The 22,768-nt window shown below is 42.3% G+C and overlaps 3 protein-coding genes across 3 annotated transcripts; 2 read left to right on the forward strand and 1 right to left on the reverse strand.

The window, feature by feature from the left end:
- Window positions 1–1,274: 1,274 nt before the first annotated feature.
- lmnb2 (lamin B2) lies at window positions 1,275–11,060 on the reverse strand. Its single transcript, XM_058073370.2, has 13 exons — window positions 10,647–11,060; window positions 5,304–5,440; window positions 5,064–5,220; window positions 4,641–4,766; window positions 4,396–4,494; window positions 4,133–4,204; window positions 3,935–4,060; window positions 3,626–3,846; window positions 2,628–2,865; window positions 2,444–2,551; window positions 2,166–2,285; window positions 2,015–2,092; window positions 1,275–1,858 (listed from the first exon to the last, which is right to left on the reverse strand). Exons 1-13 carry the CDS (start codon window positions 10,857–10,859, stop codon window positions 1,823–1,825), a joined length of 1,731 nt encoding a protein of 576 aa, XP_057929353.1. The 5' UTR covers window positions 10,860–11,060; the 3' UTR covers window positions 1,275–1,822.
- A 376-nt stretch (window positions 11,061–11,436) lies between these two features.
- rpl36 (ribosomal protein L36) lies at window positions 11,437–13,530 on the forward strand. Its single transcript, XM_058073374.2, has 4 exons — window positions 11,437–11,556; window positions 12,036–12,130; window positions 12,927–13,061; window positions 13,410–13,530. The coding sequence occupies exons 2-4, from the start codon at window positions 12,038–12,040 to the stop codon at window positions 13,497–13,499; spliced, it is 318 nt and encodes a 105-aa protein (XP_057929357.1). The 5' UTR covers window positions 11,437–11,556; window positions 12,036–12,037; the 3' UTR covers window positions 13,500–13,530.
- Window positions 13,531–13,984: 454 nt separating this feature from the next.
- Window positions 13,985–22,440, forward strand: pde6d (phosphodiesterase 6D, cGMP-specific, rod, delta). Its single transcript, XM_058073372.2, has 5 exons — window positions 13,985–14,268; window positions 18,988–19,076; window positions 19,172–19,297; window positions 20,623–20,728; window positions 21,570–22,440. Exons 1-5 carry the CDS (start codon window positions 14,219–14,221, stop codon window positions 21,649–21,651), a joined length of 453 nt encoding a protein of 150 aa, XP_057929355.1. The 5' UTR covers window positions 13,985–14,218; the 3' UTR covers window positions 21,652–22,440.
- The last annotated feature ends 328 nt before the right edge of the window (window positions 22,441–22,768 follow it).

Raw genomic sequence — 22,768 nt, forward strand, 5'->3', positions numbered from 1 at the left:
TTGATGAGTACAATTCAGAAATCACCAAAAACGGCATCTCAATACTGTGGTTTGAGCAAACAAACTATTAGATATGAGAGGGCAGATAAGATTGGAATATTGATGTTAACCAGAGTATGTATTGGACCGTGACCAGAATGATATAGTCATAGTGGTGTACTATATATTGTTAGCAAATCAAAGTAGTAATGAGTAAAGTGAAGAAAAGTATCAATACTGCCCCTGTATTTTACTTGGTATTGGATACCAACATTTGTAGTTGGTAACGATTACCCAATTAATCAACAACTATTTTTGTTATCCTCACTAGAGTCGCAGGGTCGCCCATCCCAGCTGTCTTCGGGTGAGAGGCGAGGTACACCCTGGACTGGTCACCAGCCAATCACAGGGCACATATAGACAAACAACCATTCACACTCATTCATTCATACCCATTTCTCACCCAGCAAGTATCCTGTTGCAAGGCCTAATCCAGTTATGTCATTCCAGAAGTCCAGCTTGTGTATATGTAAAACATTTATTGTGGATACAAAAGTTCATATCAGTTAAGAATGACAACTGCTCCCCCCCCCCCCTGCTCAAACCCCAACACAAACAGGTCTCTGAGGAAGTGACTAAGACTTGGGAGCTTATGTTCAATATTCCTCCTGGACAAGTCACATTCTAATGTCACCTTTCTGCTTTCTTTGGAGCATCTGCACTAGTAAAAAATAAGGATACCTGTGCATACTAATATGCATTCATTTTTGTTCCCATTGTCACTTTCTGTCAAAGTGTCTAGAAATGTACAAATATTGGCGCACACAATCAGGCTTCGAGAGGTCCAGGAGGAAATAAAATAGCATCCTATAAATGGTACATTTATGTCTCAATCGGAATTATCAGTAGTGACATGTTGCAGTTTGATTAGTCATGTCTGACTTTAGATGTTCAGATGCATATTTAACTACAGCGAGGCCATAAACACCCAAACTTAATCCCCCAGAGATCCTTAATACAAAATTCAGTAAAATCAAATGTAAACAAACTGATTACATTGTCAAAAACTAAAACAAAAAAGATATCTATAGTGTAAAGCATGACCACACATGAGAAAAACACCATGCCGCAGAGGGTGTGTTGTTGGAAACACTTTCCTTTTCTCCTAAAAAATGGGGGGGTCAGTTAAATATTTCTAAGTAGTGTTTCTTCATCTCAACAGCCAAAGTGAGATGAAAGCTGGTGACTGCTGATCCACCACAGTAACACAAAAAAAGGTCCTGGACGTGAGGACGCGTGTCTTCAGCTTTAATTTTTGCAGCACATTTGCACTCCAATTAAGCCAAAGCGATGCAGTTGAATTTGTACTGTTCAATAAGTACTGTTCAATGTGTTAAATGTCTAAATGTGACGAAAAACAAGCAAGAAAAAAAGAAATCACATGTTCATGAGTTCTGTCGGCAGGTAATGTGACCAGTGGTATGGCAATGCATGGACTGCAGAGCTGAGGAACCACACTAAAATTAAGAGTACATATAAAAAACAGGTGAACGAAATGTTCTTTAAAAATGAACACTTAATGAGCTTTTTCTTTTTATCTTCAGGGAGCGCAGTGGAAGCCCTTTAACATGGAAAATGTCCTAAATTCTCTATACGGTCTATTTTGAGTCTAATGTGTGGCTGTGGTAGTGGAATGTTGGTAGCCAACAAACCAAAGCTTGTCAAGGAAGATGAATGGTATGAAAGAAGTAGCCCAAGAAGTACTACCATTGAGGCTAACAATGTCATGGACTGGATCAGACTGGAGTGGCTTTTGCGGTCAAAAGAGGAGGCTGTAAAGGCTTCACATGATGGCGCACTCTCTGGATGACACTTTGCCCTGGAACGCAAAGAAGATCAACATTTCATTAAAAACACTCCTAGAAATACATGGCTGTAAACAACCACAATGTACACCACCACTAATTGCTTCAAGTGGCTCCACAGTAAACACTATTAATGATGCCAATTCAAAGCCTCCATAAGATGTGCTCACCTTTTGTGCCACTTCCTCCTCTTCCTCGCCGTTCTCCATTTCCACTTGAGTCTTGCTGACGCATCGTCTGGCCACTTCCTGCAGAAACGGAAGACGTGAGATGATCCAGGGTAACAACTGGTGTAATTACATCATTAGCGGATGCACTTACCTCGCCATCAGAGTTGACCAAGCTGGTGATGATGTCACTTCCGGTGCCCCAGGAAGCCTGGCTCTTCCACAGGAGGTCAGATGGCGGACTATGAGACACACCGGCATCTGCAGACCACACCTGCGCACACAAACAACTGCCATCAGCCTTGTAGTGATGACATGACCTACTATTGCTGGAACTAGCTTTGAAGATGGGAAAAGTTCTTGTTGCTGGTAACAACACAAAACAAAAGTGGAAAACTACATGTTGCAGTAACGAAAAGACGAAAGTCTTACAGTGACTGTCTGTCCAGCCTTGAGAACAAACTTTGGAGAGAATTTGTAGACAATCTCCTCCCCATCATCCACTTGTCTCTTCAGCCTCCAGTTGCCCAAGGGCTGGTCCTGAAAGAGACAAAGGCTAGAAAGTTAACTCAAGCTTCCAAACGCTGGTTCTAAGCCAGCCGCTTCGAAAACATACTTCCTCCGTGTCATTGGCCAGGGTTACAGCATTCCCGTCCATGTCGGTGGGCGAGATAGTGATGGCGCCACTGGAAGTGGCCTCTTCAGACACCAGCAGCTGCTCCTCTCCACGTCCCATCTCGGGGAGGTTGCCGGCCTCCAGCTCCACCCGCTTCCTCTTGGAAGTGCGTGAGGATGACGAGCCCGTCACCCTGGAAACGGTGACTCGTGAAGATGGGCTGGGAGACAGCTTGAGCCTGGAAGGAGCACCACGAAGTTTGATTGTGGTTCACCATAGCATGGCGACACAAATACATAAAAACATTAAATGTAGGGTTGGGTGATATGGACCATAGAATATATCAAAATTTGGCATGTATCACAATATGACGATGTAAAATTCAGCAGTCTTATATAAAAAGCTACAAACCTTAAACCATATAATGAAATACACTGGTTTGAAATCGTAAAGCACATTTACGTATTGGTAACAATTTCTAATGGGATGCCTGCCTGTGAAAACATTGCATATGTAGATTTTTTTAAATGACACTGACGACCGGTAGTATGTGTGCTGAGAATGTATGACGAGTTGGATAGAAGAATAAACGTGCTTCCCTAGTTAAGAGTGCAACCACACTAGCATACTAAACTAAGCTAACCTCGCAGGTTGAAACCCCATTTCAACCTGTCTAGTGTGGTAGGAGGAGGTTCGCAGAGTAAACATCCCCACACGAACGCTCCTTCCTCATGATGACAGCATCTCATTCATCTTATGCATCAAAGTCTGCCGCGCCGCGCAACTCTGCTTGTATACATTTATCGCTTATACTGGCATAAGTCATTTTCTCATCATTGGAAGACTTTATACCGGTATACAAAAAATATTATCCAACCCTAATAAAATGTTAATGAACTTGTTATATCCATTAAGTAATTATTTATATGGGGAGTTACTCTCAGTAACAATAGTGAACATTGCCATATAATGTTGTGGCCAGAGTGGGTGTGTCCTACCTGTGCTCCTCCCCCTCCAGCAGTTTCCTGTAGGCGTTGATCTCCATGTCCAGTGTGAGCTTCACATCCAGCAGCTCCTGGTACTCGCTCAGTTGCGCATTCATTCGCTCCCGCATGTTATTCATCTCATGCTCCTTTGCCTCCATGATGCGGCGGTGCTTGTCTCGCTCGGATGACAGAATCTCTTCAAGTTCTCGGACACGTTCCTCGGTGGCAGCCGCCTACAAAGATGCAAGCACACACAAATATTGGTAAGCTAATGCTCAATAAGGTCCAACATGCAAAAGGCCGTATGTAGTAAAGTTCTACTTGTTTCTGCAGGTCGCTCAGCTGATATCCCAGTCTCTCGATTCTCATTCGGGACTCCTGTAGCTCTTCTCTGGCTGTGCACATGGCCTTGTCGTTCATCTCCGAAGACACCTTGGCATTGTCCAGCTACACACAGACAAGTATGAGTTGGAGAGTGGAAAGCTCCAAAGCAGAAAAGGAAGCGAATTTGGACCTCACCTTGGCCTGGAAGGTCTGCTCCAGTTCCTCCTTGTAGAGAGCAACCTGGTCATCATGCTGTTTTCTCAGGTCCTAAATAAGGAGCACACACATGAGTGGAAGAAGAGGTACACCTTGTGACATACGTGTGCTTGTGCGACACATTACATGTGCAAAGGCAGCTCAAAGAAACTAACCTGGCAATTATTTGATTACAATTGCTATTTATTATGTACACACACACACACACACACACACACACACACACAAAGTGGTGGTCATACCTGTAAAGCTTGTGCCAGTTTGAACTCATAGTCCTGTCGGACTCCTGAGTCCACCTCCACGATTCTCTGCTCTTGTCTGCGCCGAGACTCTCTGACCTCCTAAACACACAAAAATGTTAAGTTTTTTATTTACATGAGCAATGTTCTTTATATTATGTTGTGATCTGCCATTGTTCAACAAAATCAATTGGAGAGGAAGAGGCTCAATGATTAGAGATAAAAAAAAATTTAAATAAAAACATTACCTCTTCAAACATGTTTTTCCTGAACTCCAGCTCCTCATTCAGTGATTGACAACGATTTTCCAAGTCCACACGCATCAGCGTTTCTGCTTCCAACTGTCGCTTGGCAACATCATGGCTGTCATTAGCCTGCAAAACATGTACAACAACGCATGCAAACAGTGAATGACACTAAAGTACATCATGTATTCAATTAAGCAGACTTGGGCGTTTGTGCAAACAGTGAGCATAATATCCATGGCGGACCACTAGTTGGTGATGATACTTTGTAAAGAGACTACACAAATGCATACAAGCCGATTGATTGTAGTATTATACTAGAACAAATCTTTGAAATAGCCCTTGTTGACAGTGATTCTCCAAGGAAAAAGCTGCCAATATGAAACAGATGTTTTCAGTAGAGAAAGCTGTGATGTTAAAGTGCACCTTAGTCAGCAGGCTCCTGATATCAGCCAGCTCAGAAGTGAGAGCAGCATTCTGGCTCAAAGCTGTAGAGAGCGCAGCTTCACTCTGGTTGAGCTGACTTTCCAAGCCACTGGCCCTGGACATCGCTGCTGCAAGGTCTGAATCCTTTTTCTTGCCACTACAAAGCAAAGGAGAGGATCGATTATCATCTGACAACTCATTGCAATAAGAAGCAGTCATTCTAATGTCTTGACACGTTACCTGCGTGTTGCTTCTTCCAGGTCAGCCTGAGCCTTGCCTAAGTCTATCTGCAGTCGGGCTCGCTCTCTTGCAGTTTCATCCAGAACACGGCGAGCGTCGGCCAACTCTGCCTCGTACAGAGCCTTCAGGCCACTCACCTAATCATAGCAACACAAAGTGATGGGTTTGTCAATAACAGTAGTGAAAAAAATTGCAATCTCAATTCACACTGAACAGCACAATATAATTTTTTAAGTGACATTTACATCACAATTTTATTTGAGGGACGCATGCTATACCGGCATTTGCATGACGGCTGACACTTCCTCCTCACTCTCTCCCACTCCCCAATGAGACTCTTTGGATGGGTGAGCTGGCTATCATTTATCATCTTGCCGAAGAAACGATCGCATTAATTAACTGACTTGTCTTTCAAATTGTTTTATAATGTTCGACTTGATGATAATGAACTGTCGAGTGTCGAGTGCCATGTTTTTGACTTAAATTCGTTTCAGTCTATTGATTTTTTTTAGAACTGTCAACAGTTGTTCCAAGATCTCCCATGCAGAACGTCAGAAAGACTATTTGAAGTTTAGAACAAGACTGTGAAGACTCTAATAAGAATAATGATGATGAAAGATGAAGTCATTTCTTGGGTGTGTTTTTGTTTAAAAACAAATCGCAATCTGAATGAACTCCAAGCCAGAAAACTGGGATTCACCTTTAATTTTTTTTTGCAGAATTGCGCAGCCTTGGTAAATGACAATCTGCAAACAAATTCAAATACGTACCAAATATCTTAGTGATGACCAATGTGCAGCCCATGGGGCATTTTGGGCCCAAAGATCTTTTTTTTTTTTAATTGGCCTCTGTATTTTCTAAAACTAAATACGTTATTACTAATGATACACCGTACGTTATTTTATATTACAATAATTAGCTTTGTCACGAATAACATATGCTAAGACGAGCAAGACTATCGCAGGCAAGCGCCTGGTGGGAAATGAGCCACACGAAATACAGTGAAGAAAATAAGTATTTGAACACCCTGCTATTTTGCTATTTCTCCCACTTAGAAATCATGGAGGGGTCTGAAATTTTCATCGTAGGTGCATGTCCACTGTGAGAGAGATAAACTAAAAAGAAAAATCCAGAAATCACAATGCATGATTTTTTAACAATTTATTTGTGTGATACAGCTGCAAATAAGTATTTGAACACCTGTGTATCATCTAGAATTCTGACCCTGAAAGACCTGTTAGTCTGCCCATTAGAAGTCCACCTGCACTCCATGTATCATCCTGAATCAGATGCACCTGTTTGAGGTCGTTAGCTGCATAAAGACACCTGTCCACCCCATACAATCAGTAAGACTTTAACTTGTAACATGGCGAAGACCAAAGAGCTGTCCAAAGACACCAGAGACAAAATTGTACACCTCCACAAGGCTGGAAAGGGCTACGGAGCAATTACCAAGCAGCTTGGTGAAAAAAGGTCCACTGTTGGAGCTATCATTAGAAAATGGAAGAAGCTAAACATGACGGTCAATCTCAATCGGAGTGGAGCCCCATGCAAGATATCACCTCGTGGGGTCTCAATGATTCTAAGAAAGGTGAGGAATCAGCCCAGAACTACACGACAGGACTTGGTCAATGACCTGAAAAGAGCTGGGACCACCGTTTCCAAGGTTACTGTAGGTAATACACTAAGACGTCATGATGTGAAATCATGCATGGCACGAAAGGTTCCCCTGCTTAAACCAGCACATGTCAAGGCCCGTCTTAAGTTTGCATATGACCATTTGGATGATACAGAGGAGTCATGGGAGAAAGTTTTATGGTCAGATGAGACCAAAATAGAACTTTTTGGTCATAATTCCAATAAGCGTGTTTGGAGGAAGAAGAATGAAGAGTACAATCCGAAGAACACCATCCCTACTGTGAAGCATGGGGGTGGTAGCATCATGCTTTGGGGGTGTTTTTCTGCACATGGGACAGGACGAGTGCACTGCATTAAAGAGAGGATGACTGGGGCCGTGTATTGTGAGATTTTGGGGAACAACCTCCTTCCCTCTGTCAGAGCATTGAAGATGGGTCGTGGCTGGGTCTTCCAACACGACAACGACCCGAAGCACACAGCCAGGAAAACCAAGGAGTGGCTCCGTAAGAAGCATATCAAGGTTCTAGCATGGCCCAGCCAGTCTCCAGACCTGAACCCAATCGAAAATCTTTGGAGGGAGCTCAAACTCCGTGTTTCTCAGCGACAGCCCAGAAACCTGACTGATCTAGAGAAGATCTGTGTGGAGGAGTGGGCCAAGATCCCTCCTGCAGTGTGTGCAAACCTGGTGAAAAACTACAGGAAACGTTTGACCTCTGTAATAGCAAACAAAGGCTACTGTACCAAATATTAACATTCATTTTCTCAGGTGTTCAAATACTTATTAGCAGCTGTATCACACAAATAAATTGTTAAAAAATCATGCATTGTGATTTCTGGATTTTTCTTTTTAGTTTATCTCTCTCACAGTGGACATGCACCTACGATGAAAATTTCAGACCCCTCCATGATTTCTAAGTGGGAGAAATAGCAAAATAGCAGGGTGTTCAAATACTTATTTTCTTCACTGTATAGTGGGGCGGTGGATGCAATATTTTCAAGCCACTCTTCATCCCACTGTCATATACTCCATTGAAGTAGCAGAGTCTGAGACAAACTCGGACAGTTCCATCACCATGACTGAGGTACCTGGGGTAATCAAAATATTTCCCAGTAGCAAAGCGCCAGGGGTGGACAAGTATCCTTAGGTTTTGGGGGGTATTTTTCAGAAGGCAGAATAGGTGGGTCCCATACATGCAGTACTAAGCTTTTTATATAATTAGAACGCACAGCAGAGAGAAAGTCGTATGTCTTCATTTCTCGCATAAGGATTGTGGATTATGGGCAAAATTCCAAAAATGGCAGTTTTTAAGGCACAAAATGTATCAAAGTGCCCCCCTGCGTCCTTTAATTTTGCTGTATATGCCCCTTGATGGAAAAAAGTTCAGACACCCTTGAAGTCAATATGATTAAATATGTAGCAATTTTAAGTAACCCCATACTGTCTTTGGACTTGGTTACAGTGATGGTATGCACTCTAAAGAATGTGAGGAATTTGCTGATCCAATACTCACATGCTCACGTGCAACCAGAGTAGCAGCAAACACATATGCAGGAAATGTTTATGCCCGCTTTGTGTTCAAAAAGAAAATGTCAGGCGTTATTTTGTTACCGAGCGTGGCTTTTATGCACCAGCTTACAAATACAATTAAATAAATAAAATATATAAAGGTTTTCATTGGAATACGTTCTTCCTGCAAGGAAACTTTGTTCAGTGTGGAAACATTACAATGTTATTTCATCAATTTACTCCTCAAACAGCCTTCAGCAGATAACCGGAACCTGTCACACCCACGACACAACCTGTTATAAACATTTCAGACTAACATGTTATTTCATGTGGACTAGCTGAGGACAATCAGTCAGGATTGGATGAGCAAGTACCCCCGACTAGCCTCGATGTAAGAAAGTGCAGCTGGGAAATTCTATGCAACTTGCCTCAACAGTCACCTTGCACCGCTAAGATATAAATAACAAATGGGTCAGAAATGCTTATTTATATCTTCTAACCACTGGTGGTTGTTTTATTTTATATATGTGTGTGCGTGGGGGGGGGGGGTAAACAGACACACTCAAATGTGTTACTTAAAAGTAAAACTAGTGCTACTACTGAGAGCTGGTAAACTGAAACCAAAAGAAGTAGATGTATTTTAGTTGAAAACAGATGATAGTGCCAGCAGAGTAGAAAAAAGTGTTGCCAACCCGGCGATTTTGTCACTAGATCTGCCAACATTCTAACCACATTTGACAACATTTTCTCAAAAATGACTAGCAACAAATCTAGCGATTTTTTCTGTGGTTGTTTTTTGGTATTTGGGGACTAAAAAAAACTAAAAATCTTTTTAAAAAATGTCTTTTGTGTTCTCATTGAGCAACAACTTACTCTTCACCAGAAAAACTCTCACAAACCACACAGTCATATTAAAAGGAACCTCTTATGCAAATTTTTCAGCTGAACTCCACTTTCTAATTTTGTCAGTTTCAGAGTTGATAATAAATGAATAACACCCTTGGAGAGCTACTTGAAAAGTGGTTAGGAGCTACCGGTTGGAGCCCCCTGACTGAATGGTAGAATGGTAATGTAGACCCACGTTTACTGCATACAGACAATCCTGACATCGGTATAAATGATAAAACGGAAAGAAGCCAAGTGTGCCACGACTGATAAGATGGATGAAATGCTGTCACCGTGAGAAGGAGGAACGTTCGTGCATGGAAGTACTTAGTATTTACTTAGTATTGTGATACATCCTAAAAATATTGTGATATATGCTGAGGTCCATATCACCCAACCATACCATGCTAACAGGATGAAATCAGAGCAATGAAAGACTGCCGCAGAGCGGGGGCAGGGGAAGCATACAGCTTGTGTCTGTGAACACCCATATAAAAAGTCAGTGAGTCGGTGTTAGAGAAAAACTCTCTGAAACAGAGAGTTTGTGGCTCACTCCCAAATGCCCAAAACCTCATTACCTGAAACTTTAGCATCGTTTAACACGAGAATACAACATTTAGAAGTGGAAAGAGCGTAATAGAACAGAATAAACGGCATAATCTGTTATTCACTGTTGAAGTGTGCTCATTTAATAATGTATTCAACTGCCAACGTGCGTTGGCAGATAAAACATTTGTTGTTTTATTGTCATAAAATGATGGCCAATTTTAAATTAACAAACCAATAATTAATCATTTTAAATGAAAATTAAGGCGTTTTAAATCAACTTTTTGTCCCCCCCATCGGGGTTTTGTTTTTTTCTACAGCATTCATATGCAAATGATGTGCAAATTAGATTATCGCGTCATTTAGCGACTTCGAGGGCAGCCAATTGCTACTTTGATTACCGAAAAGTTTGCATGAGTGAGTGATGTAGTACATTTTTTAACAGGGGGCGTTTATATCAAATGGCGCGCACAATCAACCGCCCCTGTCGCGGTTTAAATTTTTGAACTCACTCCTAGCATTGCGCCACTTTAAAATATAATACGAGTCCACAATTACGGCATAAAATGTGTTTCTACATTTTTATACTCTTATATATATTGTGAATATTCATAGTATACAATCCGTGCATTTAGGCCGGTTGCGACCCACGTTTCATCTAAATGTAATCAATTTGAATTAGCTAACAAAGAATACAGAGCCACATGCGAGACTTTGGTGCGATGATCATGTGCAACCACTCTTTCCATTGTTATTGTTCGACTAACCTCTCTGGTCGTGACCTCCTCTTTTTCGGATACTTTGACCATAAGCCGATCATTCTCCAGCTCCAGGGACCGGACTCGCTCGATGTAGACGGCCAACCGGTCGTTCAAGTGCTGCAGGTCCTGCTTCTCCTGTAGGCGAGAGATGCGGGTGGGTGAGAGGGGCGTCGAGGCCGCCGGCCGGCCAGATTCACGGCTTGGGGTTGCGGTTGCCATAGCGGCTTTTTTGCGACCAATTCTTCGGTAGTTTCAGTTCTCGGTGGACAAAAAAAACCACACAGGTGCCGTCGTCGACAAACAACGTTGTTTAGCGAGTAAAACAACGAAGAGTGAAGAATCAATGGGTCACCAAGTCATGCGGCGTCGCGAGAGGTACCGAAAGGATTCCAAGATGGCCGCTACAGCTGCCTAGACCGCGCCAAAAGCAGAGGGCATTTCCTGTCGCGCAATGGATGATGGGGAAAAAGAGAAGCCATATGTTCACATGTGGCTTATGTCACAGTACAAAAACGCATATTGTTCTAGTACTTACCAGGACAAAACGCTTGCTATACAGTTCATTTTAACGTTGGCGAACGGTTGACATATAGAATAAGATGTCAAATCTGTCACAATGGCATGGTATTTTTTTCATTCTTATACTGTATGCTCAGAGTGGGCCCCTGTTCTTGTCACTGCAGCATGCGACTTTGATCATTTGTCAACTATATACTTCTGCTGCTAAAATGTCTATCACCAATACAGTAAATAATTAAAATAAAGGTACATTGCAAGAATTAAACAACGTGTCCTCCTCCAGACCGCTGGGGGCACTGTCTCACTGACAGTCAAACGTATTCCTGGTGAAAGCCTTCAATTTTCCGCCTCGTGAGATTAGCAGTCCTTCCGGCTTCACCGCCATTACAGACAGCAGGTATGAAATTACTGTCAATGACTCCAACCCAAGTCCGCTTGTAATCTCAGCCATCCTATGAAATATACTTCACGGATTTAAACCAAAACAATCCACTGCCTTCATTTAACACATCCGTGGAATATTTTGCGAACGCCTTCACGAATACTAAAGATGTGACCATATCGCCGGTGCTAACATTAGCGACTAAAGTAGCGTTTAGCGATGCCTTTAAATAAGCACGTCGCGTTTAAAATCGTGTAGCCCGGTAGTCATGTTGTGTTTTGCACAACATGGGTGTTTCCTGTACAGTGAAGAATATTATAGTGTTGAACCCATTTAGCTATGTTTGGCTAACCGCTTTGCTTTGACATGAACTTGTATTGGTCTAATAATCTTGATTGGTAGACTGCAAGCCTCGACAAAAACGAACAAAACAGCCATGTCTTGATTCAAGCAATCTAGTTAGTCATGCTGATTGTATTTTGGTCCTTTTGCAGACATGGCTATTCGCTACCCCATGGCCGTTGGCCTTAGTAAAGGCCACCAAGTCACCAAAAATGTAACTGCTCCCAAACACAGCCGTCGACGTGGGGTAAGTTTCTGCTGATGACAAAACTTAAGACTGTCCATCAATGCCACATGTATTTGTTCCACTTGCATGAAAGTAAACTACATTCACTGTGAATATATTTGGTGCTAATGCTCAGGAAGCAATGACAGTTAATCTGCATTCTATGCCAGTGCAACATAATAGATGATGCAGCCACACAGACCCTATTTGTAGATATTTCAGATTTCAAACTGCATACAAGTGTGTGAATGTTGTTAAACCAGAGTTATGATCAATAACATTCACTGTCATTGTGCACACCTGCCAGCATGTACACAAATTTCGTAAACTTCACGCATTTTGACGATTGAATACACTTGTAGGCCAAGTAGCCCTCCAGGTACGTATTGTGTATTTCAGCCTGTGCTTAGCCGATAAAACTGATGTCATCTAAGAGTTGTTTGAAACAATTATACTGAAAAGTATGTGATATCAGAAATTGAGAGTAGTCTGCAAAAAATGGCAATATTGGACATCCCTATTCATTACACGTTAAATATTTTTATAGTAAAAATTGGGTGACTTTTTGGGGGGACAGGGGTGATTTTAAGCGTGTTCAAAATGGGGGGGTACTGCAGTCATACATGAATTTGTACTGGATTGGGAATAGGATATCAACCAAGACAACATTTTTTTAAGGTCAGATAAAGGTAAAACCACTAAATCCTACCTCAGACTTCAAAGTGTTAAACTAAGTGTTTTAAACAAGAATATTCTTGTTACCCTTGCTGCACTTCAGAGGAAGACTTGGTGATGATGTGCTCCATTCTGTTTGCAGCGTCTGACCAAGCACAGCAAGTTTGTTCGGGACATGATCCGCGAGGTGTGCGGCTTTGCTCCATACGAGAGGCGAGCCATGGAGCTGCTGAAAGTGTCCAAGGATAAGAGAGCTCTCAAGTTCATCAAGAAAAGGGTGAGTTTCTCTTATTTCAATTAGAAGAGGATAGAACATACTTGCATTGAAACAAATATTCCAGTTAATAATGAAAACAATTTTTAGCTATCATGAAACCTTCCTACTGTAACACGGTGATGAAACTATTGAAATCTACCATTCCTATTGAAAAGTTATTCACTTACTAATAAGACCCAAGACGATTGATGCTGATAAGTTTACTGCAGGAGTTAGCCTTTACAAATAGAAAATGTGGGATATTTTCGAAATTGTCCGACCTAATGCATCCAAAATAACTGAATGAGAGGCTGCTTCTTGAGATGGCCAATGTATTTGCCTAACACGAGTCTATTGTTTCTTCCTCAGATTGGCACCCACATCCGAGCCAAGAGAAAGAGAGAGGAGCTGAGCAATGTCTTGGCTGCCATGAGAAAGGCTGCTGCAAAGAAGGATTGATTTGTCTTCTAATAAATGTTCCACCACATAACTGCCACTGTTATCTTTTTTTTTTGGGGGGGGGGGGTCGGTAGACATTGTTCCCACTCAGTATAGCAATCCTTTTCATATATGATCAAGTCAGCTCAGAAAAGTTTAATTTAAAAATAATTTTATTTTAATTTATCCTACACAGGGAGCTCAGCTGTGAGAAATGTCTCTTAATTTACAACTGACCATTTGGAAAATGCAATGTTGTAAGTACACACACGATCAATTTAAATCAATGTTGAGTTAAAAAAATGGTCGTTTTACATGTATTAATAGTGCGTGTGTGAGTGGCGTTGCCCCGGGTGACGCGTCTCTTATCCTATTCAGACACGCCCGCGTTTCTGCATACACCCTGTGATTGGCTGCAAAGAATTCCCCGTTGTCTCTGATTGGATGGGATAGCTGCCAGCCAGCTAGCTACCTATATTTAGCTGATTGCATTATCGGATCAACGTTAGCTTGCAGCGCAGCACCATACTATTAAGTCTGCCTTCTTTTAGGCTGTTTCCGGACAGCACCTGGCAGTTAAATCAAACTTCTTGAGGCTGTTTTTAGGAGAACAGCTCGCAGTTAAATAAACGTTTAGCCTGTTTTCAGTTGTGCAGCTAGCAGTTTATCAGCTAACTTTGGGAGCTAACGTAAACAGCACCACTGTGATTTGACTGCTCGGGAGGAGGACGACTGGAGACATGTCTTCAGACGAAGACAGGGCCAAGGAAATTTTGAAGGGCTTCAAACTGTATCCTTTTCCATGCATTTAAGGTGAACCTTCAACATTGTGTGATCTGTGTTAAACGGTTGATCTTTGTAGCGCGCGCATTGCCATGTTTAGTGCGTGTTGATTTCAGTTAGCATATTTGGCTAACCTGGCTGCTTGTCCTCGTAGCTGAGCATGCTGGAGACATGGCTAATGTTTGTCCTTATTTCCCCTTGTACTTTGTCCAACGAGGCAGTGGGAAGGCTCGCATTTGATCGGCTAGCTACTACGTTCTTACTCGCCGAGCTAAGTGCAAGTGGTGGTGATGATGATGATGATGATGGCGGGAAGGTTGATGTCGAGTAACACACGTATTGGGTCTGTCCTCTTTAGTTGACTTGTGTGTTGTCTGCGTGTGACAGAGAACCTGTCTGTCCCAGCTGTGTGGACATACGTGACGTCACCATAACGACCGCTACTTACCTGCCACTTTGTTGCACTTTGATCATCTTTGTTGTGTATTGACAGTCTAGTACATAATATCTGCGACTATGCACTCTTTAAAATCAACAAAGACGAAAAAACAGCAGGTTAATAGGTCATATTTAATATTGTAGTATTGATGCATGGCTCGTCATATGAACACAACAAGATGTGTTCCCTTTTGATTAACAGTGTCAGAGGTATACTCATGTAAAAGTATGCACATCATTGTGACACTGCATCACACTGACAGTTATGTTTTTGACCGCCTCGATGTTGGCATATTTTTTCTCCAATTTGTATATGCATACAATAAATTTAAAAAGATTGAGAAAAGAATAAGCATATACAGGATCTAATAACTGTTCATATGCAGAATGTTGTCAGCAGCTTCAGAACCTTGGACATCAGACATTGGTGACTGTGTGACCCACAATAATAATTGATAATTAATAATAAACATTGACATAGTAATAATAATATATGGCTAATATATGATGATATATGATATATTTTTTTGGTGGTACACTGTTGTATTTAAAGCCTCACAACTGATGAGAAAGAGGCGTGTGTGTGTCTGTGTGAAGCTATACATTGGTCTCTTCAGTTGACTTTTGTCCAGTATGTATTTTTAGCATCTAGAACCACATTGCCACCTAGAGCACAGAACGATGTGTTGCTTTGTGTCTCTTCTTTTGGCATCCGGCCCTTTTAAGCTGATCTACTTGTGCTGAAGAGGAAAGGAGGAGGATGACACAGATGGTCAATCTGATCTTCCTGCAGGGTTAATTAATTAACCAGTTATTGTACACGAGTCAAATTTGCCTCCAGTCACTGCTGGAAGCTCACAGGCTGCTAGTTCTGCTAGCTGGATGCAGAAAGCCACTTTTCCACCACAGTCCAGTCCAGTGGAAAATTTGGAGGACTACATTTTAATGTGTCTTAGGTGGGAGATGCTGCGTCGACTCTGTAAGAGGTGTGTCATCATCGCAGGGCAACACAGTCGCCAAGTGTCCCAAGTGAAAGCCTGCATCTTTCATAGGAGCCAGCCTACTGCGTCTATGCCTCTGGTGGCAGCACCAGTCCTTCTCTTTATCTCAATCGGATCACTTCCCTCAGTACACTTCCATAAGTATACTGTGTAGACTGTGTACGTACTTCCAGGATGTGTACATTTTGAATGGGCTATCCCAAATACATTACCATTGTTCCAAACATACTGCCAATTTACCCATTTCTTCCTCTCTTCTTTTGTCATAGTGAGTTGCAACCACCTGAATTCCTCGGGATGGTACGTGTCCAGTACTGCATAAACCTAAGGGGTGTTTGGTGCCACATTCTTGGGATGTGGAAGGCTAGCCTCACAAAATGGCCAAAGGGGGGAAATAAGCCTTCAAATCGGGAAAGCCTTGCTTCAAATGGACTATCTGAAAGCTGCAGAGCCCGTGATGAAAGCGTTACATCATCTGTTGCTCATGCAGTGCTGGTTAGCGTTTGCCTTGCACATGTATCAGCTAGTAGAAGGGTTTTTTATTGTCAATTCAACCAAACTTGTGTGACAGTAGTTTGATTGTTTTGATACACTGGGGATGACCTCTTGATGTCTCCATGGTGCTGATTGGAACTTTTAGGTGTGACAAGCAGCCAAGGTGATTGTGGATCTGGTTAAGTGTTTGTGTGTGCGCACGCGCACTGGGGAGGTCAGGCTCTGGATATTGTGAGGTAATACTTAAATCCATGATTGAGTGGAACAGGATTTACTTCCTTCTATCCGTGCAGCCTCACTCTGGACTGGTGGGTTCATGTGACATGTTTGAGGAACGTCCTCTTGAACAAACCTGTTATGCTCTTTGTCTGTGATTTGACCTACCTCATGTTTTGCATCTCGACTTCACACACCAACATGTCCACCTCCCCAGAGCATGTGTGTGTGTGAGAGCAGTGCGCTAATGAGCCCCCAGTGAAGTCATTGTTAAGCCAACATTAGTTTTTAAAGACTTCATCATGGTTGTAAGCACAGAGCCTCTCAATCAAACATGAATGTGTGACATCACCGTGCCTCACCTGGCTAAGTGGGTGTGGAGGCTTCTGGAAGGTGTGCACGATGACGAGTTTGATGCAGGAGATTGGATTTAGTCCGATTTGAGAGGATTAGGAGTTCCTTTCAAGTCAGCAGACATTAGCAGGAAAAGATGGGGGATGGGTCGTGGCGGCCTCTTTCACACAGCGGTGCCGAAATATTCATTCATTTATCCACCTTCACCTTTTATGCTGAATCCAGAGAAACAGCATTTTCCAATCAGATCGGTGTCTGGCATTACATGAATAAAATACACTGGAGCTCTGCCCATTCACAATCGAGTATTCATGGTCCAACATATTCACGCATTTATTAAAAAAAAATATTTCAGAAAATAGCCCGCTCTGTCACAGAAAACAAATCTCATTCACTCGTAAATCAGTAAGAATTTTAAAATACAGGATAATAAAACATACAATTTCCAACATAAAACATCATGACATGTCGTTAAGTTTAGAATGGCCGTGCATGCTTTCAACAGCCAACATTGTTACAATCCGGCCTTTTGCAAGGTGAACATATGAATTAAAACAGACAAGAAGTATGGACACTGCATTAGCGGAACACCTGCATCATCTCGGTCTGCTATGCTGGGCAACCCAGAGGCCTGCGGATCTGCGTACCACCACGAACCACTTTAGAAGTCGATAGAGGCGGGGCCACAGGAGATGAAAGTCTAACAACCAGGCTAAAGGCGAGACTGTGGATCAGATTCCATCTGTTCTCCTTCAATATCACTCATTAGCGGTGAGTACTGATAAATGTTATAATTTAAAATGTTTAATTTGTGTGTGAGGCATATTAGAAAGCTTAGAGTGTCAAAAATATGTGTGTTTATGGGTGTGGCTATTAGCCGCAGGGCATCTGGGAACATAACCCCGTGGATATTTACTGGTTCGACTGTATTTTCAACATAACAGCTTGTCTTTCACACGGGTGGTGTCTTACACCTCTCACGCTATCTCCTAGGCTGACTTTGACTTTGTGTTGCTGCTGCTCAAAAAGCAACATGGCAAAAGTAGACTTCAGGTCAGGATGAAAGGGGCTGGAAAGAGAGAAAGCATGACACATTTTTTCCAGTCACCTGACTGAAGGACACTGGAACTGTGCATCATAGAGTGTGTACGTTGCAATGACATGGCCACGTCAAACACAGCGGCCAATGGGATGCCTTTATGTGTCTGTCAAAGCCAGCGGGCCGAGCCTGATTGTTCCAGAATGGTTTGTCTTTGTGTGTGTGTGTGTGTGTGTTTAGACAGCCAACAGAGGTGAGAGGGTCTGTGGAGGGCTTCGCAGATGGCGTGGAGTCGAGTGTGTGCGTGTGACACTAAGTGCTGTCTGAAGGTGACAGGATACCCAGTGGAGAATCTTCCAATACAACAGAACTTCCTTGAGCCCATCAGCTTCCACCATGATCCCATTCAGGTCTGTGACCTGCGAGGTCGGCCTGCAGCATGCCGTGAGCGTTCCACTGTAGTGCTGTTTAAGGCAACTGCCACACGGCAACATGGAGCTGTTATGGAAACAACATGGATCGATGAGTAGCTACGACTGTGACACGACTAGTGAGGTATCTGATGTATCCATGAGCAAGTAACCTGCCCACAGACTTGACAGGAAAGCTAGCATCAGCAACACAAAGACACAACACAGCTACACACTCGCGGCTTGAATATTGCTCCCCAACTATTTTTTTCAAAAGAAGAATAAATGATCGCTGTTTCCTGGTCGACTCTTCTCCTCCTCTAATTCTTTGTGGAAGTAGTAACTTGTTGACTTTTCAACTGAAAACATTTGAAACATTTAAGTTTATCAATCAATGATTAAGTTTACAGTAAGTAGATTGTAGTCGCTGACTAGCTAACCCTTTTTTCCCTGCAGTGACCCCATAGTCAGTGCAATGTGTTGTTAACTAATAATAATTGAGTGTAAACGTGACTGTAGGGTGTTACAGGTCTACAGGGCTCATAATTTAAAATTGTATTTAGAAAGTCATAAACGAGGTGTGTGAGCTAACCAACAGTGATGAACATAATTTCCTTGATCGAAGGACAACAAGCTGGACTGGAGTGAGTTAAGTTTAATATTGACAAGACATTCTAGATAATTGTATGCTTTCTTTCTGCAATGTACATGAAGGCAGGCTTGAAGGAATTTACTGTGGAACAAAGCATGTGTCCTTAACGTTTTCCTGACAGAAACTGGATGAACCTTCGAGATGCAGAAACGGGCAAAGTACTGTGGCAGGGGACTGAAGACCTCTCTGTTCCTGGCGTAGAACATGAAGGTGCGTTCACTGTCTCGGCGTAGAACTCAACATCCGCACTTCAGACCATTGCTCGTCAATGGTCGCCATGGTTAAACTCCTCCCTGTGTCTCCAGCTCGTGTCCCAAAGAAGATCCTCAAGTGTAAAGCCGTTTCCAGAGAACTCAACTTTTCCTCCTCGGAGAAGCTGGAGAAGTTCCGTTTGGAGCAGAAGGTGTTCTTCAAAGGACAGTGTCTAGAAGGTGACCCTCAACCTCAATTATGCAACGTCTTTGTTACATGAGCCACTTTAACTATACAGTCATCCCATGCTACATCTCAGTTCAAACATAGTGACCACACTCTACTGCAGAACTAAAATACTAAATTCTAAATATGAATATAGTGTTCTATATTGGCCACTAGGTGTAATGGTTTGGTGAGACAAGCATTGGACGTGATCACTAGAACAGGCATTTGTTGCAGGTTTAAATGATCTCCCAACAGTCACAATAGTAACATAATAGTCATAAAACTGCTTGCCCTCCTCATGTTTGTCCGGCTGCCACTAAGACCCCTAGGGAACACATTTACTGTGACACAGTTTTTATTTACGTCTGCAATAGCTTATTTACTCTTTTGTCTACTATATATCCACCACAGGAAGTACACTGTCCAGAAAAAAATGAACAAGGAATAGCTAATGTGTGAGTCTGTTATCTTATTTATGGCTAATATGTTTTATTTTTATCTGACTATATCTACTATATTGGGTAAAATGAATGTAAAGGTGACTATATGGGTGTTAGTTCATGTCTAGATGGCTCCAATAATGTTAAATGTATTTAGAAGATTGTAAACAGTTTTTTTATGCCAAAATATAAAATTTTTAAAGAAGGAATCCGGAGAGTCACTTATGGTGGTTGATTCTGGACGATAAACGAGGGATTGCTGGGCAGTCACTTACCGGAACCTACTGCAATATTTACCCGCTTCTTTTTTTTTTTTTCTGTCCATTTTAATGGTGAATTGCAACCACTTGCCAATATTTGGATCACCCCAAAAATATCTGCCGGCTTTTTTCCCCACTTCTCGGTTGAACAATATTTAAAAATGAATTAATGACTTTTTCTTTCTTGCGTGTACCTCCTGCGTTAAAAATGAGGCGGAGATTATGCTGCCTCCTTTTTGTTTGGATATCCCTCTCCTTCCGCTATGTAGCCAAGATAGCAATTATTGTGGTGGATGGTAAGTGTCCAACACTCTTCACTCAACATTTTGACTGCTTTGAGCGCAACATCTGGGTGCGACTTGAGATACAGCGTAGATCTCTTCATATTTCAGTCATAATGACATGGTAGAGTACAGCCGTAATGAGTGGTTTAATTGTCAAGCATCAGCAGCTAAATGTTGCAATGAAGGAAGAAATGAGCGTCTTCCTGACGATGCTTGTAATTAACCCGCCTAGTACCGTCTGTTGGTGCTCCCGAGGGTGCTCCTCTCCGGTGGAGACAGTCTCACAGATCAACACACCGTCCACAAAAAGACATGTTGATATCTGTGTGTGTGTGTGTGTGTGTGTGCGCAGAGTGGTTCTTTGAGTTTGGCTTTGTTATCCCAAACTCCACCAATACATGGCAGTCTCTGATAGAAGCAGCCCCCGAGTCCCAGATGATGCCTGCTAACGTCTTAACGTGAGTCACTGTGATATCATCATCATCATCATCAAGTACTTCCTGCTCGAACTAGCCCATGTACGTAAGCCAGGGGTGTCCAAACTTTTTCCGCCAAGGGCCACATACAGATAAATGTACAAATGTCTGCCGGGGCCACAGTGATAGTCTTCATTTTCTGTTCATTAGACACACTAAAACCAATCCAAGGTACAGTGTTAAAAAGAATTGATTAGACCATCAGTCATGAAAACAAGAAAAGAAAAAACATCTGTAGAGTAAAGTTATTTATTCTGCAAATAAATTCATATTTGCTACGGCCGTGATCAGCTTGCAAATACATTTTTTTGTTCAGGGACGCATCTTGGTAAATAAAAAAATGTATGTGTTACTATTTTTTTTTTTATAAAATTCACAGATACTGTATTAGCATTACCATTTTCCATTCATCCATTTTCTATACCGCTAATCCTCGCTAGGTTCGCCGGCATGCTGGAGCCTATCCCAGCTGTCTTTGGGCGAGAGGCATGGTACAGGGCAATCACAGGACACATATAGACAAACAACCATTCACACTCAGATTCATACCTATGGACAATTTGGAGACACCAATTAACCTTCATTCATGTTTTTGGAATGTGGGAGGAAAACCTCCGCACTAACCACTCTTCCACTCAGTGTTGCCTGCAAATGACCCCCGGGCTGCACCTTGGACACCCCTACGCTAATTGTACTAATAAAGCTTCTCTTAATGCCTTATTGGTAATAAAGATAGTTGAGTGACCTATTAACTAGCGGCATGACCTAAGCATTGATCAATGTTGGATGCACTCATGGCGGTCATGTTCTGTCTGTCGTTCAGCGGTAACGTGATTATTGAGACCAAGTTCTACGACGACGACCTCCACGTCAGCACATCGCGGGTACGCCTCTTCTACGTCTGATGTCTATCCACCGTCCCATTCCGCCAAGATCAAACAACGCCACTTTAGGTCCGGTCGTCTGTGGCTCACTGCGCACACAACGTGTGCTTCTTGTTTCCTGTTGACCCGACCAGCAAGAGGAGCGCGCACATCTCTTTGTGACTGTAAATACACGAGCACTGATCCCAAGTCAGCCACGCACTCCTTTTGTACAGTCAACTGTATCCTCTTTCACTCCCAAGGTTGCATTTTCTCAGGAACCAAACGTCTCACTCGTAACCTTTTTATGCTCGCATTGCTTTGTGTGTCTCTCCTCTTCATCGATGTTCCATGTTAGAGATAGGTAGACATGTTGTTCCAAGGCAGAAGAAAGTTTATTGTTTCTCTCTTGTACACCTCCACGATAGAGGATGATGGTCTCTGTGAGGCCCAGTATGGAGGCATCAGTCTAAATCATCTAAAATAAATCACACATGAAGTCGTCCTCACATGGAAAAAAAAAAAGTGGGAGCATATCCACGGCGAATCAAACGTCTCCTGACTGACCACCAACGGAGATGCTGCTTCCTGTTTGATGGCAACACATTGGTTTGCGGTACATTGGTCAGCAAGGTGAATGAATGATTGCATTCTTTTATGTGCTCCTACTTTCATCTTCCTCCATGCTCGGCTGCAGACTAGTCTGACATGGTCCATAGTGTTAACATGCTACATTTTGGCTTCCATGTGTTTTTGTTTTCTTCGCTTTTTTTTAGCTGCTAACTACACTGTAATATAGACCGGTGTTTTAATAAAACCATGTTGTTGTAATTCTTGTATTTGTTTTTGGTCGTTATTACTTAATCCCTGAAAAGTCCCCTAACTGTTTAACATTGCTTTAGAAAATAACGTTCTTTATATAGTCGATAAACTACAATATTTAGGCTTTATCAGAAGATGCTGTGGGGAGCTGGTCTTCCGTGCCCAAATATGGTTCTTGGGACATGTCACATCACCTCTCTGATGGGGAAGGAATCTGAGAAAGAGGTTGAGATATTCTGACTCGACATTGCTGAACACCTCCACCCACAATTACTTACTCCTTGAGTAGGATTGGATCTGGATACTCGAGTTGCTGCAGGGTGGTGTGGGCTTATGT

The sequence above is a fragment of the Doryrhamphus excisus genome, linkage group LG4, assembly GCF_037039965.1.
Source record: "Doryrhamphus excisus strain RoL-2023G ecotype Guam linkage group LG4, RoL_Dexc_Guam_v1.1, whole genome shotgun sequence".
NCBI lineage: Eukaryota > Metazoa > Chordata > Actinopteri > Syngnathiformes > Syngnathidae > Doryrhamphus > Doryrhamphus excisus.